This window comes from Puntigrus tetrazona, unplaced genomic scaffold (assembly GCF_018831695.1).
Source record: "Puntigrus tetrazona isolate hp1 unplaced genomic scaffold, ASM1883169v1 S000000223, whole genome shotgun sequence".
NCBI lineage: Eukaryota > Metazoa > Chordata > Actinopteri > Cypriniformes > Cyprinidae > Puntigrus > Puntigrus tetrazona.
Window position 1 is genome coordinate 650,360 of NW_025047891.1, and position 13,876 is coordinate 664,235.

A 13,876-nucleotide genomic window follows, 5' to 3' on the forward strand; every position below is an offset into this window, starting at 1 on the left:
ACGGCCTGATTTCCAGAAGATTTTTCCACACATTTTTGAGTCTGCTTCCCTGCGGAACGGTTTTCCTGTCTGCACGGGAGCAACATCAGACGCAAGTGGGCGAAAGAGAGCCAAACGCCTGGCTGGAGCTTTCATTGTTCGCTCTCACACACACACACACACACACACACACACACACACACAATCAAATATCCCACACGCTGCAGGAAATGGTCAGATGTTTAATTCATTCAGTACAGCGTTTTTTTTTCTCTCTCTCAGTGCAAAACAACAAGAGTTCTTCTATAACGTGTGCTGGTCGTGTCCAGATGCTCCTGCGAGGATGATGATGGGGATGATGAAGATGTGGGGCTCGTTCAGGTCAGCAGCAAAGAAACCCAAAATAAACACATATACAAAAGCTCAGCTCCGAAACCTAGCGAGCAGCATGCTAATTCAAACAGAAACAGTGAATCGACTGATGATGGAGCTGAATAGAATATTGCATGAAATATATTTAAATAGACATTTCTCTTAATTCTGTGGAAGCTTGTTTCTGCCTCGGGATAATAAAAAAAAAACATTAAAAATGATAATTGTGACTTTTTATCTGACAATTTGGACTTTCCTCTTATTTGAGAGATTTAATTCAGTCATAAAGCTGCAATTCTGAGAAAAAAAAGGAAGATTTAGAAACCATTCTTTTTTTCTTACCACATAAAGTCATAAATGCCATTTTTTTCTGTCCCATGAATGAAAGAAGGTTTGTATTGATGTATCTATCATCTTTAATAAAAATACATAGACATTTAAGCTAGTTTTTGGCTAGCAAGTTTGTCAGTCACACATGAATGAAACAGGTCAGATTTCTGTAACAGCAGATAAATGCAAAAATTAATACTAAATGATGCCTTGGTTTTTATTTGTGTATGACTGACAAATATGCATGCACATGTTCATGAGTACCTGTGTAACTGTGCAGTACAAATAGATGCAAATTTAATTCAAATCTTGCGTTTAGGCCGTGACTTTGTTTGATGGTTGTTTTAAGCGAGTTTTTTGTAATGCATCGTTTGTGTTATCTGTGCAGGCCACAAACGAAGCCGCTCTCGTATTTGGCCATAATGATGAAATGTGAATGAATCTGTGCTCCCTTCAGATGCCGTCTAGTTAGGCAGCTCGCTAGGTTTCGGAACAGACTCACAGAAAGTCGGATGCCAAAGCTGTTGAACATACAATGAATCAGAATGTGGGCAAACACAAGCGCGACTACGATCTTCTTCATTCAACTCAACCACAAAATACGTCCATTAACAAAAAGACTTGTATATATTTCTATATTTATATATCTAAAGTGCATTATAGTACAAAAATATAGAAGGTCAGCAGCACCTTGATACCTTTACAAAATAAATACACCATTCAAACAAAATAAATTACAGGAATTCTGACACCGTAATAGAGGCATAGTCCTAAAAATGTAAAATAAAAAAAAAAAGAATATAAAGGAAAACGAAAAAGAAACAAAGCAAAGTATTCACAAGGATCCAAACGTGTGGCTCCGTGGAGCTGTAATAATGCTTTAGCAGTATCGTTAGTTGTCTTTGTCACTGTTCGGGAGCATTGAGAATATTTACAGACAATAAATATTTTCCTCTCTCTTTTACGTGAACATTTAGGTGTCCATTTCAAATGTCCTTATGTATCTGAAAGAGAAAAAAAGAAAAGGGGATTGATTTAAAATTGGCAGCAGTTTACTTCAGCTAAATTTAAAGTGACTCATTAACTAATAATTTTAATTACGTAATTAGTCATTTTTAATTACGGTTTTTGCATATTTTTCTGTGTTATCTGTGTTGTAAGGTTTTTTTAATATATTAGTTTACATAATTTATATAAATGTATATACATTTTTAATAATTTATATTATAATAGTAATAATAATTGTACTTTTAAATTTTAATCACTAAGTACTTAAGTACTACAAACAGACTAGCTGAAATAAAACTAAATATTTTAGTTAAATCTTTTTATTACTATACTATTATACTATACTATTTATTTTAGTATCTTTTTTTAAGTTACAGTTTCAGTCAAGTATAATAACCAATGAAATTATAGGCGTCGTTTAAATAATTTGTGTGAAACTATTTTTTACATTTTTCATTTGATATAGTTTTACAGGTTTTGTTAGTATTTGGAAATGTTTTTGTACATTTTCAGCATTCTAATGAAATCTTTTACTGTTTTATTTGTTTAGTTGTAGTTTTTTAAAATGTTTATATAGTGTTAATAATTTTATTCATTAGTTTTTGTTGATTAATTTTTATTTTTTTTATAGCAAAGTAAACACTTCGTTAAATACAACTGTTTATTTTTTAACATTTAGTTTTATTAAACTTCACGTAAATATGTTATCTTATAATAATATTTTTTTTCAAGGAATACATCGATTATTTCAAATTTAAATAATACTATTTTAAAAAACAACAACGCGTAAACGTGCTATCAAAACAATTTAAGAACAATAAATTTGACTACAAATTCACATAAAATCATTTCTAGGTGGATTTGTTGGTCTTTACCGTTGTCAGAGACTGACAGTGTTTTAGTGCTGCTCCTGGTGGAAGGTGCTGGTGAACTCCTGCAGCGACCGAGCCCTCCTCTTCCTCTTCTCGCCCTCCCTCCTCTTCCCCGCGCGGCCTTTCTTCTTCCTCTTGCCGATGGCCTTCAGCGTGCTCTCCTTGTACGTCTGGGACTTGTTGGTCTCCTGCGGGAGGTTGGTTCCCTCCTCGTCCTCCAGACGGAAGCTGATCGGCAGGTTCTTGGTGCCTCCGGCGGGTTTGGGGTGGGCGGTTCCGGCTCCTATGGACACGCCCACTCCCATCGGCACGGCGACCGTGAGGCCGCCGCCCCCTCCGCTGCTGGCCATGCCTCCTCTGGGCTGCGGGACGTCCCGGATCTCGGCCGTGTGAACTTCATGCAGCAGCTCCTGCAGCCACATGCGCCTCTTGAAGTCCTGCAGCGTCCGGCCCTTATCGTGCATGAGCTGGGCGTGAGTCACCGAACGCCTCCTGAAACAGACCAACAACTGGCTTCAGAGCTGCATCTCCAAAACACTGCACAGCATCAGTCCTCGCCAGGAAAACGGCTTTGCTGATTGCAATGCACGCTTTCCACAATCCAGTCAATTCCAGATTAAGTAAAAATACAGTTTCACTTCACAGATTATAGAAGAAAAAGGGTTGCAAACTGTAACATATTGAGCTAATGTAAATAAATGCAATAACTGAAATAACAGCAGCATAACTAGCAAACAATTAATATAGAATAATAATAAAAGTAAATTACACTTCACTGAATCAAAAAAAAAAAAAAAAAAAAATATATATATATATATATATATATATATATATATATATATATATATATATATATATATATATATATATATATATATATATATATATATATATATATATATGAAAATTAAATAGAATATAAAAAATCTAGTCAAGTAATAAAATATTTTTGTTTGTTGGCAAAAACAGATAACTATGTTTTTAAAATCTTAAAAATCAGGTTTTTATGTGTAAACTAGTCTAAAAAAACAGTTTGATTAAGACTCGTTGGAATGCTCAATAATTTTTTTGAGATTTGTTAAAAACAATTCATATACATACATGCATATTAATAAAAACTACATTACAGTTCACTTCAAAATTAAATATAAAAATAATAATTATAAGAAAACATAGTAGTAAAAATAAACATATGTTATATGAAATAATATAAAAATATTTGATATAAATAATGAAACACAATTAGCTATTTTTAGTTTTAAAAATTGCACATGTATGCATATAACTTTACTGCATACAAGTAAATTAAAAGTACAAGTACATTAAAAATAGCTAATTGTGTTTCATTATTCTTTGAGGCATATAAGATTTACTGTCTAACAATTTAAAAGTAATAATTTGATAGTAAGGCGGAAAAATGCATTTATATATATATATATATATATATATATATATATATATAATATGAATCAGGTCTTAATAGCTTGGAAAATTTAGTTTTTAAAGTAAATTTAACTGGGCTTGCTGTGAATGTGTGTAAATGTGTTCCTCTGTTTTACAGGTCAATGTGTGTCTCGTTGATAATTCATTCTGTTTGCAATCTTATTAGCTCTACACACACACACACACACACACACAGTGCCTTTAACCTAAATCCAGTCTGTGATCAGTGAGGCCCTGTTCAATGTGTTTTTAGTTAAATCCAGGGGTTTGAGAAGGTCTGGCCCTCATCCAGCACCTCGCCGGTGCCCGACCCGACCCGGGCCTCCGCTTCCAGATCCTGCATCGAACCCAAACAAACCAGCAGGAGTGCTGATGTGAAGCTCCTCCACTTCTAAACATACTACATCAAAACTGACACGATCCGAGAGAGGCAACAGCCAATAATCACAGGTCGAGCCGATGAGGCACTCGGCGCAATAACTCTAATTAATGGTGCCATTGTGTCTCGGGCCGTCCCGTCAGACGCACGGCTCTCTGCTACCGTGTGCACTTTTGGATGCTCGGCTCCGTCCAAATGTCTTGAAACAATTACACATATCTCACAGCCAAAGTAAAGTATAATTCAGTGCCGTTTGAAAATATCCAGCAGTCGCTCGGGTTGAAACGGCGTGAACACAAGGGGGCAGCAGCGAGGCCTGGTCAGATCAGGACACATCAGTCACTGACCTTCATCTCAAAGATCTTCTTCACTCTGGGCAAGAACTAATAGAAACACTGATAATAAAGCAATTTGGCAGTAGAAAAAAATATGTTCTAGTTATTTTCCTACGACAGCTAATAAACAATAACAGAAAATAAAATTGCCCTTTTGATAACTGACAGATTAATTGAGTATCAGTGTAGTTCACAGCCTTCTTGTCAAGGAGCACGAATACCAATCACCAAAAACACATCCTCCCCTGCCTCTCCTGAAGCTCAGGTGAATCTGTAGAAGCAGGTAAACGGCTCTGCTCTTCATCTTCTGGAGCATCTGAGCTCTCCGCACACAAACAGCTCTTGTTTCCAGGCTGGTTAAACCCATCCGTGAGATCAGTCCCTGCCAGGCCCTGGAACGATGAGTTTTCCTTTCTTTGGAAAGTGGCTTTATTCCTCTCGGGTGGCTCCTAAATAACACTGTGCCTCCTGGCAGCTTGTGTTCTCCTCTTCTCTGTCACCTCTTATTATTTTCTTAATGTACTGCGACAGATTTATGAGCAAGAAACGTCCTGAGAGAGCAAACCTTTCCCATGAAAGAGCAACGCCAGAGTCTCAGAGTCTGCAGGCATGAGGAAAAACTCACATCACCTATCTATCTATCTATCTATCTATCTATCTATCTATCTATCTATCTGTCCATCTATATGTAAGAACAATGTTTTTTGATCTTTTCAGACCGACTCAAACAGGCTTCGCGAATGTTCAAAAGCTCTTTTGTTTTCCGCTTGTACTCGTTTTAGTTGACTTTAAACACTAGACGAGGAGCACTAAAGCGAGCGGGAGAGAAAACTCTTAGCGTGGCATCCTTCCAGCTGTTCCTTTTTAGCATACCTGAAGATAATTGCTGCTTTGTGCTGCTTTAATTAAAAAAACAGGCCGAGAGAGAGAGAGCGAGACCTGCTTTCACCCTCATGCGGTCTGAAAGATCTCCGGCTACATGCGTTTCATCTTCGCAGGCTCAGCTGGCTCGGGTTCAACTCAAACTCCAGTAGGAGGCATTGTCCTGGACGGCAGATGGACTTGTCAGCATTAGCTAGTTATAAAGGGTGAACGCCCTTTCTGATGTGCCGTGAGATCACTGTGATAAAAGCGCTAAAGTGAGCGCTGCTGAAAGAAGAACTTGTGTTGTTTGGCCAGCGGCTGGATTTATGCGATACTTTGTCCTTCGAACAAAGCTAAGCTCATCCTAGAAGAAGTTTAATCAGAGCGACAGGCCAAAACATCATCAAATCACACCGACCTCAAGGCCTTACCCTGCTACGCTCACTGCTTAGGGATCACAAATCATCATGTGTGTCAAACCTAGTGGCAAAAAGGTGTGTTTTTGATGAATTACAGTAGCACGCTTTATCTCATTTTATACAGTAACGGTCAAATGATGTGAATAATAACAAATCCCTCATCTATTAAGTGGTGTGTGGCTGCTGTCTTCCATACTCCCTATTAATAAAAACAACGTACTATTTATGCATTCAACTGAATTAAGACAAACAATAGATTTATATTGCACTATATAAAGCAAATATATAGCAATATTTATATATATAACAAAATATAAAGCAATTTATCCACAGTGACTTTGCAATGCACTATTAAAGCATAATTTGCTTGCTTTTTGAGCATTTGAATGTGCATGAAGCATTCGTTTCTGATGCAAATACACAAGAACATGCTATAATCTGCACAAAACATCATAGCCTTTGTATTAGTTTCTCAAATCACCTTAAAAGATCAAAAACAAAGTGCACGTTGCATTTATGCAAAGCAACTCATTTAGCTCAAAACAAATAAAAGCTTTTTGTATTTCTATTGAAATGTTCATGCATTTGTTTGTCTGATGCTTTTATGCACATTTAAATCAATTCAACCGCATTGCATTAAAGCATTATTTATCTTATTTCTCTTTTTATATGCATGTAGCAAATGTCTCTGAAGGAAACCCCTTAAAAGCATGCTACAGTGTGCATAAAAACGTCACAGTCATTGCATTAGTGTCTCAAATCACCCTAGAGGGCTAAAAGTGTTTATTGCGTTTATATAAAGCTAAAAAGCTTTTTGGATTTGCATTTTAATTCATTCATTTTAGCCGTTGCACGGACATTGCAATTGCGTTATAAACCTTTTTATGTGTATATAACTAATGTTTCTAAAGTAAACCCACCTGGTCATTGCATTAGTGTCTCAAATCACCCTGGAGAACTAAAAGTGTTTATTGCATTTATATAAAGCAACTTATCTAACTCCCAATAAAAGCTTTTGAATTTGCATTATAATTCAGCAATATAAAAACAAATATATGAATTTGCAATACGAAAACTTTTTTGAATGTGTATATAGCTTAAGTAAACCCTCCCAAACATGCACAAAACGTCACAGTCATTGCCTTCGAGGATCAAAAGCAAAGCGTGTGCTTATGCGCACAACAACCAGGGCGAACGATGTCTCACAAACCCACACGCTCACATCATTAAAAGCCGATATGAAGCGAGGGAGGTCCTGGCAGGCTCAGGCGGATCGCAGACAGCGGGGGGAGAGCGGCTTTCCAAAGCTCTGTGGAAGCATGTTTTGCATTCTGGGCCCTGCTGAGGGGTTCACAGGACATAAAAGCGCGTTTGCTCGGCTCGGCATAATATACTCCAGCGGGAGAGGCCCGTTTGACTTGGGCTGCCGCCGAACTTTGCATCAGCAATCTCTCCCTCGCTGCACGCCTCTCTCTCGCGCCTCGCTATCAGAGGACAGCGTCTGTCACAAAAGCATCTCTGTGCGGGCAGCAGGTGGCCCGCCGCGCGTCTGGGCGGCTTCCCTCGAGCCCCGCGTCCCGCTCGCCCTCGAGCCCTGAGCAAACACGCAGGTGGGCGCAGGCTATCAAAACACCTCCCGGCACGATCGACAAACCCGGGCATTTTCCAGCGCGTTACAGCCAAACGCCACACATCGCGACAACAATCGCTAGATTTGTACATTCACCTCTGGACACGTGCAGTGCTCCTCTGAGAATCTGGCCTCTAGATAAGCTTGGATAAATCATTCAGGTACATTTGTACCCGCTTTATCGTCCGCCATGCAGGTGAAAATCAGACGTTTGATCACTTAGCACTGTTACTGAATACTGGAGTGAAGTGAACATTGAACTGAATAATGATATGTGACCTTGGACCACAAAACCAGTCAAAAGTGAGATTTATACATCACCTGAAGGACAATACTTATCCGAGACACAGCTATTTGAAAATCGAAATACTGAAAAAATCTGTAAAAAATGTCAAATTGAAATTCTTAGCAATGCATGTAACTAATCAAGAATGAAGTTTTGATATATTTATGGTAGAAAATTTACAAAATATCTTCATGGAACATGATGTTTACTTAATATCCTAATGATTTTTGGCGCTAAAAAAATGTATAATTTTGACATTACTATACAGCAACTACTTATAATTGAGGGCCGCATATTATTGTCTTCTGAAATTGAATTTGTTTCACACAATGATGGCGCTATTACTCAGCTGAATTGAACTAAATTGAACTGAACAACAGCACTATTGTGCTTTAGAATTGAATTAGTTTTAGAATTCATTAACTGTACAACACTGACACAGCTTTTAACTGAACTAAATCATCGCTGGACTGAATTGAGCTTAGGTATGACTTCTGTAGAGCTGCTTGACCTGTTTGATAAGTGATGCATTTTTTAAATTATCATAGAAATAAACTGAGCTGAATAACGGTACTATTGTTGATACATTTTGCAAGACTGACACTCACTGAACTGCATCGAATCAAGACTCATCTAAATGGAGAATTAATTGAATAATAACACCAATGACTTCTGAAATGTGAAATTTAATGCAAAATTGTCCACTGAATTGAAACCACACTCGATCTGAATTGAGTTGAATAACACTACTGTCTCTTAAAACTGTATTTGTTTCATAATCGATGAATTCTGCACACATTGACAGTGTTTTTGAACAGAATTGAACAGATTTTTGTGTTGAATAATGACACTATTGTCTTCTGCAGAGCAGCTTTCAATTTTTTTAGTAACTGATGAATTTTTCAACATTATTGAACTAAACTGAATCAACATTGAACCAAAGTAGAGTATTGAATAATGACACCATTGTCTTAGAAATTGAACACAGTAATTTTCTACTTATTACGGCGAAGCTGCTTTGCAGACAAACAGTGCAGAAGTCACTAACTCTTAAGAGTAACATTTGTGTTTTAGCAAAACGTTTTGGTGTTTAGGCCCCAGAAATCAGCACAGACACTTACATTCGGCTGCTGAGGGCATCGACGGGCCTGCCGTGGTGAGGAACAGGAGAACACAGTAAGAAGAGAGCGAAGAACCACTGCTGCAGAACCCGCCTAGAGCACAACGTCCTCATCCTCACTGGACCTGAGCAAACACACACACACACACACACACACACACGGTGAACACGATGTAGGTGAATTTGTTCAATCATACAGGGCAGACATTAAATGACTAAAGAACTAAAGGTTTCGGTAGCAGGGTTATTTTACAGTCCTGTTCCTCATGCTATGTACTACTTACAATAACTAGGTACTAACCCTGAACCTAACCCTACCCTGTGTAGTTACTAGGTAACTAAGTAAGTACATGTAAGTGCACTTACAGTATAATAAAGTGCAACCAGGGTTTCTGTTACAGAAGAACCATTTCTGTGAATGGTTCTTCTCTCTCTGGTGCTCCTCAAATGTGGTTTCTTTATTACCTGTTAACCAGTTTTTGAACATAAACCTTAAAAATGTAATTCCAAATTAAACTCGAATGCTTTGGAGCACAGAGTTATGTTTGGTTTGTTTTTAATGAAGACACTCGGCAGATTACTGCTGAGCTGGATGAAGTAAAAAGTTAAAAAAACTGCACAAAAATACTATTTTCAAAATGAATACCAACTATATATTTCCCAAGTGTGAAAAAAAAAAAAATCAAAGCCACAAATCTAAACAAGTCGTGCCCCAAATTTGAAGTTGATATCTCAAAAAACAAGCTTTTGGTGAGCTTTAGTTTGGGCACAGTACCCAACCATTGCACTAGATTAATTTAATTTCCAATGCGGTCATTAATGGCTTTTTTCAGGAGCATTTAACCTCTTTTTCAAATCATGCATGACTTTTGTGTGCTTGTTCACATAACAAGTGCCAAAAACCAAGATTCCAAACTATTAAAAAAAACCCAAAACATAAAATCTTTTGAACAAACAATGACTAAAGTATAAAAAAACATAAACAAAATGAATTTTAATACCCTATAAAGAACATCTTGTGCAATGCAAACGCTCCAATAAAGAAGCCGTTTTTGGTAAGAGTCTACATGAGGAGTTTTCTCCCAGCCCATGCTGAAGAAGAGACACAGCTTTAACTTAAACCAGTTCAACATGTTGGAGAGAAAAGCCGAATTCCAGCAAGTCCTCCGAGCCACAACAAAAGATGAGCAACGGGAGAGAGACGTACTCACAATGATGCCTGTGTCTCCGTCTCTTCTGTCCTGTCAGACGGAGCGCGAGTCTCCTCAGAGTTTCCAGGCTGCGATCAAACACAAACAAACAAATCAATGAGCGCTCCAGGTGAACGCGTCCTTCAGCATTACGTCCCTCAGCGTCTCTGAGATGATCCTGGCTGGAGTCACGGCAGACCACGGCTCACGAGAATCCAGCGTGAGGTGAACGAGTGTGTGTTTTCCAGGTGGTCTGTCCCGCACTGACTGACTCCGCTCTGTTATAGAGGAGTCAGATGAACCCACCAACACTGTGATGGGAAACTTTCAGAACTGTCTGTGCAGGTTGAGAGAGAGAGAGAGAGAGAGAGAGAGAGAGAGAGAGGGAGGGAGGAGAGGTAAAACAGCGAGTGGGAGGAGAGGGGAGGTGACGGCTGGGAGTCCTAACAAAGACTCGGCCCGTATATAAGGAGTCAACTCTTCTGTTTACATGAGAGAGAGAGAGAGAGAGAGAGAGAGAGAGAGGGCAAAACAGTGGCAGCAAACGACTAGAAATGTTTCTGGACAAATCTAGGCCTTTTTCTCTGATTAGAAAGTCCCAAGAAGTCAGTCATACTCTGTTATCGATAGATAACATACGAAAGTAAGGGGCAATTATTTTTGGTAACGCTTTATTTGGATAGCCCACTAGCTAATAGTAATTAACTACGTGTCAGTATTAGTAGACTGTCTGCACTCTCAGAAATAAAGGGGAAAAAAAGATCCATTGTGGTACTCTAAATACATATTGGTACTTAAAGTGTACATTGAACCTAAAAAAAGTGTACCTTTTGTGCTTAATATCTTTAAAACTTTATTTTGATGGGTCCACAACATCTACTAACATACTAACCTTAGATGTACTCTAAGTGTACCCTGATCAATTAATGATAATTAATGTTGACATGTAGTTACTTATAGTATAGTAGAATATCTAAAGCAGACTATCAAAATAAAGTGCAGCCTTATTTTGAAGTCAACATAAAATCAAAAAAGATTTGGGGGTGTTATTAAAATATGCAAACAGCGGCGTAATCTAAAACCACCGTTCGGTTGATGATTCATGCTGCAATGAAGGATTGAGTAACGATGCCCAAAATAAATGACATGTTACACACTATCTTCACACAGAAAACAACAGGTATTTTAAATTGGAATAATTTTTCTGTATTTTGATCAAATAAATGCACCCTTGGGGAGAAGAATACTTGTTTTGAAAATGTTTAAAAAAGTCACTAAAAAAATAACTTATATAAATATATATAAGCAAAAGTATAATGAAAAACCTATAACCAGTCACAGCCACTTTTATAACTACAAAATATAAATAAATAAAAAGATAAAAATAATAATTTTATACATAAAACAAATACTGTTGGAGTATGTCTTACAAAAAATAACTTTTTCAGTCTTACAAAGCTAAAAATTTCATGTTTTATTCAGCGTTTCTTGGGCAATTACTGATAAAATTTACCAGCATTTTCTGAGTGAAAAAATGTTTTTTCCTCTAAACACTATTACATGGGTCTAGTAATCAATTAACTTTATACTTTAGGTTTGTCCTCTCCTCTGAGCTTTTCTTGTGAGAGTCCGTTAGCTGAGGTTTTGTGTTAGTAGTAAGTCATGTGTGCTGTAACCCCCTCAGGTGATGTAGATTACATCTGGTGCAGGTGTGTGTGTGTGTGTGTGTGTGTGTGTGTGTGTTGAACACTGACTGAAGGCTATTGTTGGCCTTTCAGTGCCAGGTTTGAGAAACACGTAAGCTCTCGTAAGCAAAGACATTTTCCGCACTCCCTGATCTTTGGCCGGCCGTGAGCACCTGTCACTCAGCAGATTTCTGGAGCAGCACATTCTTTTCTGCATGTAACTTTCCGTTTTTTTATACAATTTATATGTGTGACGGTGGATATTTGGGCTCCCGGCAGCCCAGATCAGAAACACATGAACGTCTCGACTCCTTCGACGACTTCTTCACTGATATTTCCATTCAGAGTTAAAGCAAGAGTTCAGCCAAAAATATAAATTCACCCTCAAAGAGTGATTCTCTTTTCATAGTTTAATTAGTGACATCTAATATAGACACTCGTTAAGAAGCAGCAGTAATCCAGGAGCTCTGACTTCTGCTGGAGGATTGGGATCATTTCCATGCGTTTGGTTCACATCCGTAGATAAAGTATGAATATGGACTTCCTCCAAAGGTATATTTTACGCTGCGTTAAATGTCATTTAGAATAAACCCATTAAAAAATCATTACGTTAAATAGAAAGCATAACAAATGAAAATGAAATAATAACAAAGTAAGAATGTTAACTAAACTAAATATGTAAATAAGATCGAACAGATGCAAACAAAACTAAAAATGCACATCAAAATGTCTAAACCCTAAAAAAATAAGAATAAAATGGAATGAAAATAATTAATTATATAATAACACTAATTCATGTAAGATGTTTGCAAATCAAAATGCATCATGTCAAGTTTGACACCAAACTTTTTCACAAATTGTTATCATTTTTTAACAAGGTTTATCACATGAGAGGAAGGAGAGGAATGCAACCGATTAATTTTGGGTGACATAATGGATAAAAGAAGTCTGTGTTCATTAATAGGCGTCTAAATGAATTTGCGTGCTATTCTTGGCAGTTTTTAGGTGTTAAATCAAAGGTCCGTCCGCCTGTCACATCTGCACTCGTCGCACGGCCTCTTTCCCAGAAGGGTGACTCATTACCGCTGCTCTGCAGATTCATTGATTTTCACAGCTGTCTTTCACATTAGTGTTCGTCCCGCCCACGACTCCAGAGAAGAATCCCAGGAATCCGTCCCAGCTCATGTTTTCGGTGTCTTACTCATCTCCGTCTCTCTCAGTCACTAGCTCATTAATTCAATCAAGCACAATCCTCACATCCTCTGATTAACCGTTGATTCGCTCAACACGAGCAGTCGTCTTTAACAATATATTCACACTGGTAGCGTAAAAGTATTTACGCGCGGTTAGATTTGTTTTTGCACGGTGTAGCCAAAAGAGAACTTTATTAAAAAAGGAAAAACCTGTCCAGAGAACATTCAGAGAGGCGTTTTTAAAAATAAAATGAAATGTAAAAAAGTTAGCCCCTTGCTAGCAACTACCTTTTTCAAGACAAGCAAAAGCTTAAAAAGCGCTGACGGATTTCAAGTTCAAATATCTTTTTGATTTTATACCGAAATCACATTAAAAGGTTCCAAGAACGCGTGCTAATATGCTAACCGTTTTCACTCACAAATATACATACATCTCTGGAGGTCTTCAAATATTTTTGTATAAAATAAACACTGAAATAGGATTAAAAACCACCACCAAAAATGGAGACGTGAGGAATCGATAGGATGATGAAAATTGCCTACATTTCACGTTGGCTTTAAATGGCTTCGTGCATTTACACATTAATACAAATGACGTTTGTTTGCTTTGCATGCTTTTTAAAAGAAGCCTAGAGCATCATGTGAATGCTTTTAGGTTTTTGACGACATCTTATATCATTCAGCTGAGGGGAATCATTTAAAGCCCCACCTGTTGAGCTTCACTCACCGGCTGATTCTCGTTTAAAGCCAACATGAAATCAAATACATTTT

At 37.6% G+C, this 13,876-nt stretch overlaps 1 protein-coding gene across 2 annotated transcripts; it reads right to left on the reverse strand.

Annotated features, from left to right (window-relative positions):
• Window positions 1-218: 218 nt before the first annotated feature.
• Window positions 219-10,551, reverse strand: pthlha (parathyroid hormone-like hormone a). Of its 2 annotated transcripts, none has more exons than XM_043230707.1 (4): window positions 10,249-10,551; window positions 9,039-9,162; window positions 2,565-3,053; window positions 219-1,685 (listed from the first exon to the last, which is right to left on the reverse strand). In XM_043230707.1, exons 2-3 carry the CDS (start codon window positions 9,149-9,151, stop codon window positions 2,588-2,590), a joined length of 579 nt encoding a protein of 192 aa, XP_043086642.1. In that variant the 5' UTR covers window positions 9,152-9,162; window positions 10,249-10,551; the 3' UTR covers window positions 219-1,685; window positions 2,565-2,587. The 2 variants fall into 2 exon arrangements, with proteins under 2 accessions (XP_043086642.1, XP_043086643.1); XM_043230708.1 differs by having other exon boundaries at window positions 10,245-10,551.
• Between the last annotated feature and the right edge of the window lie 3,325 nt (window positions 10,552-13,876).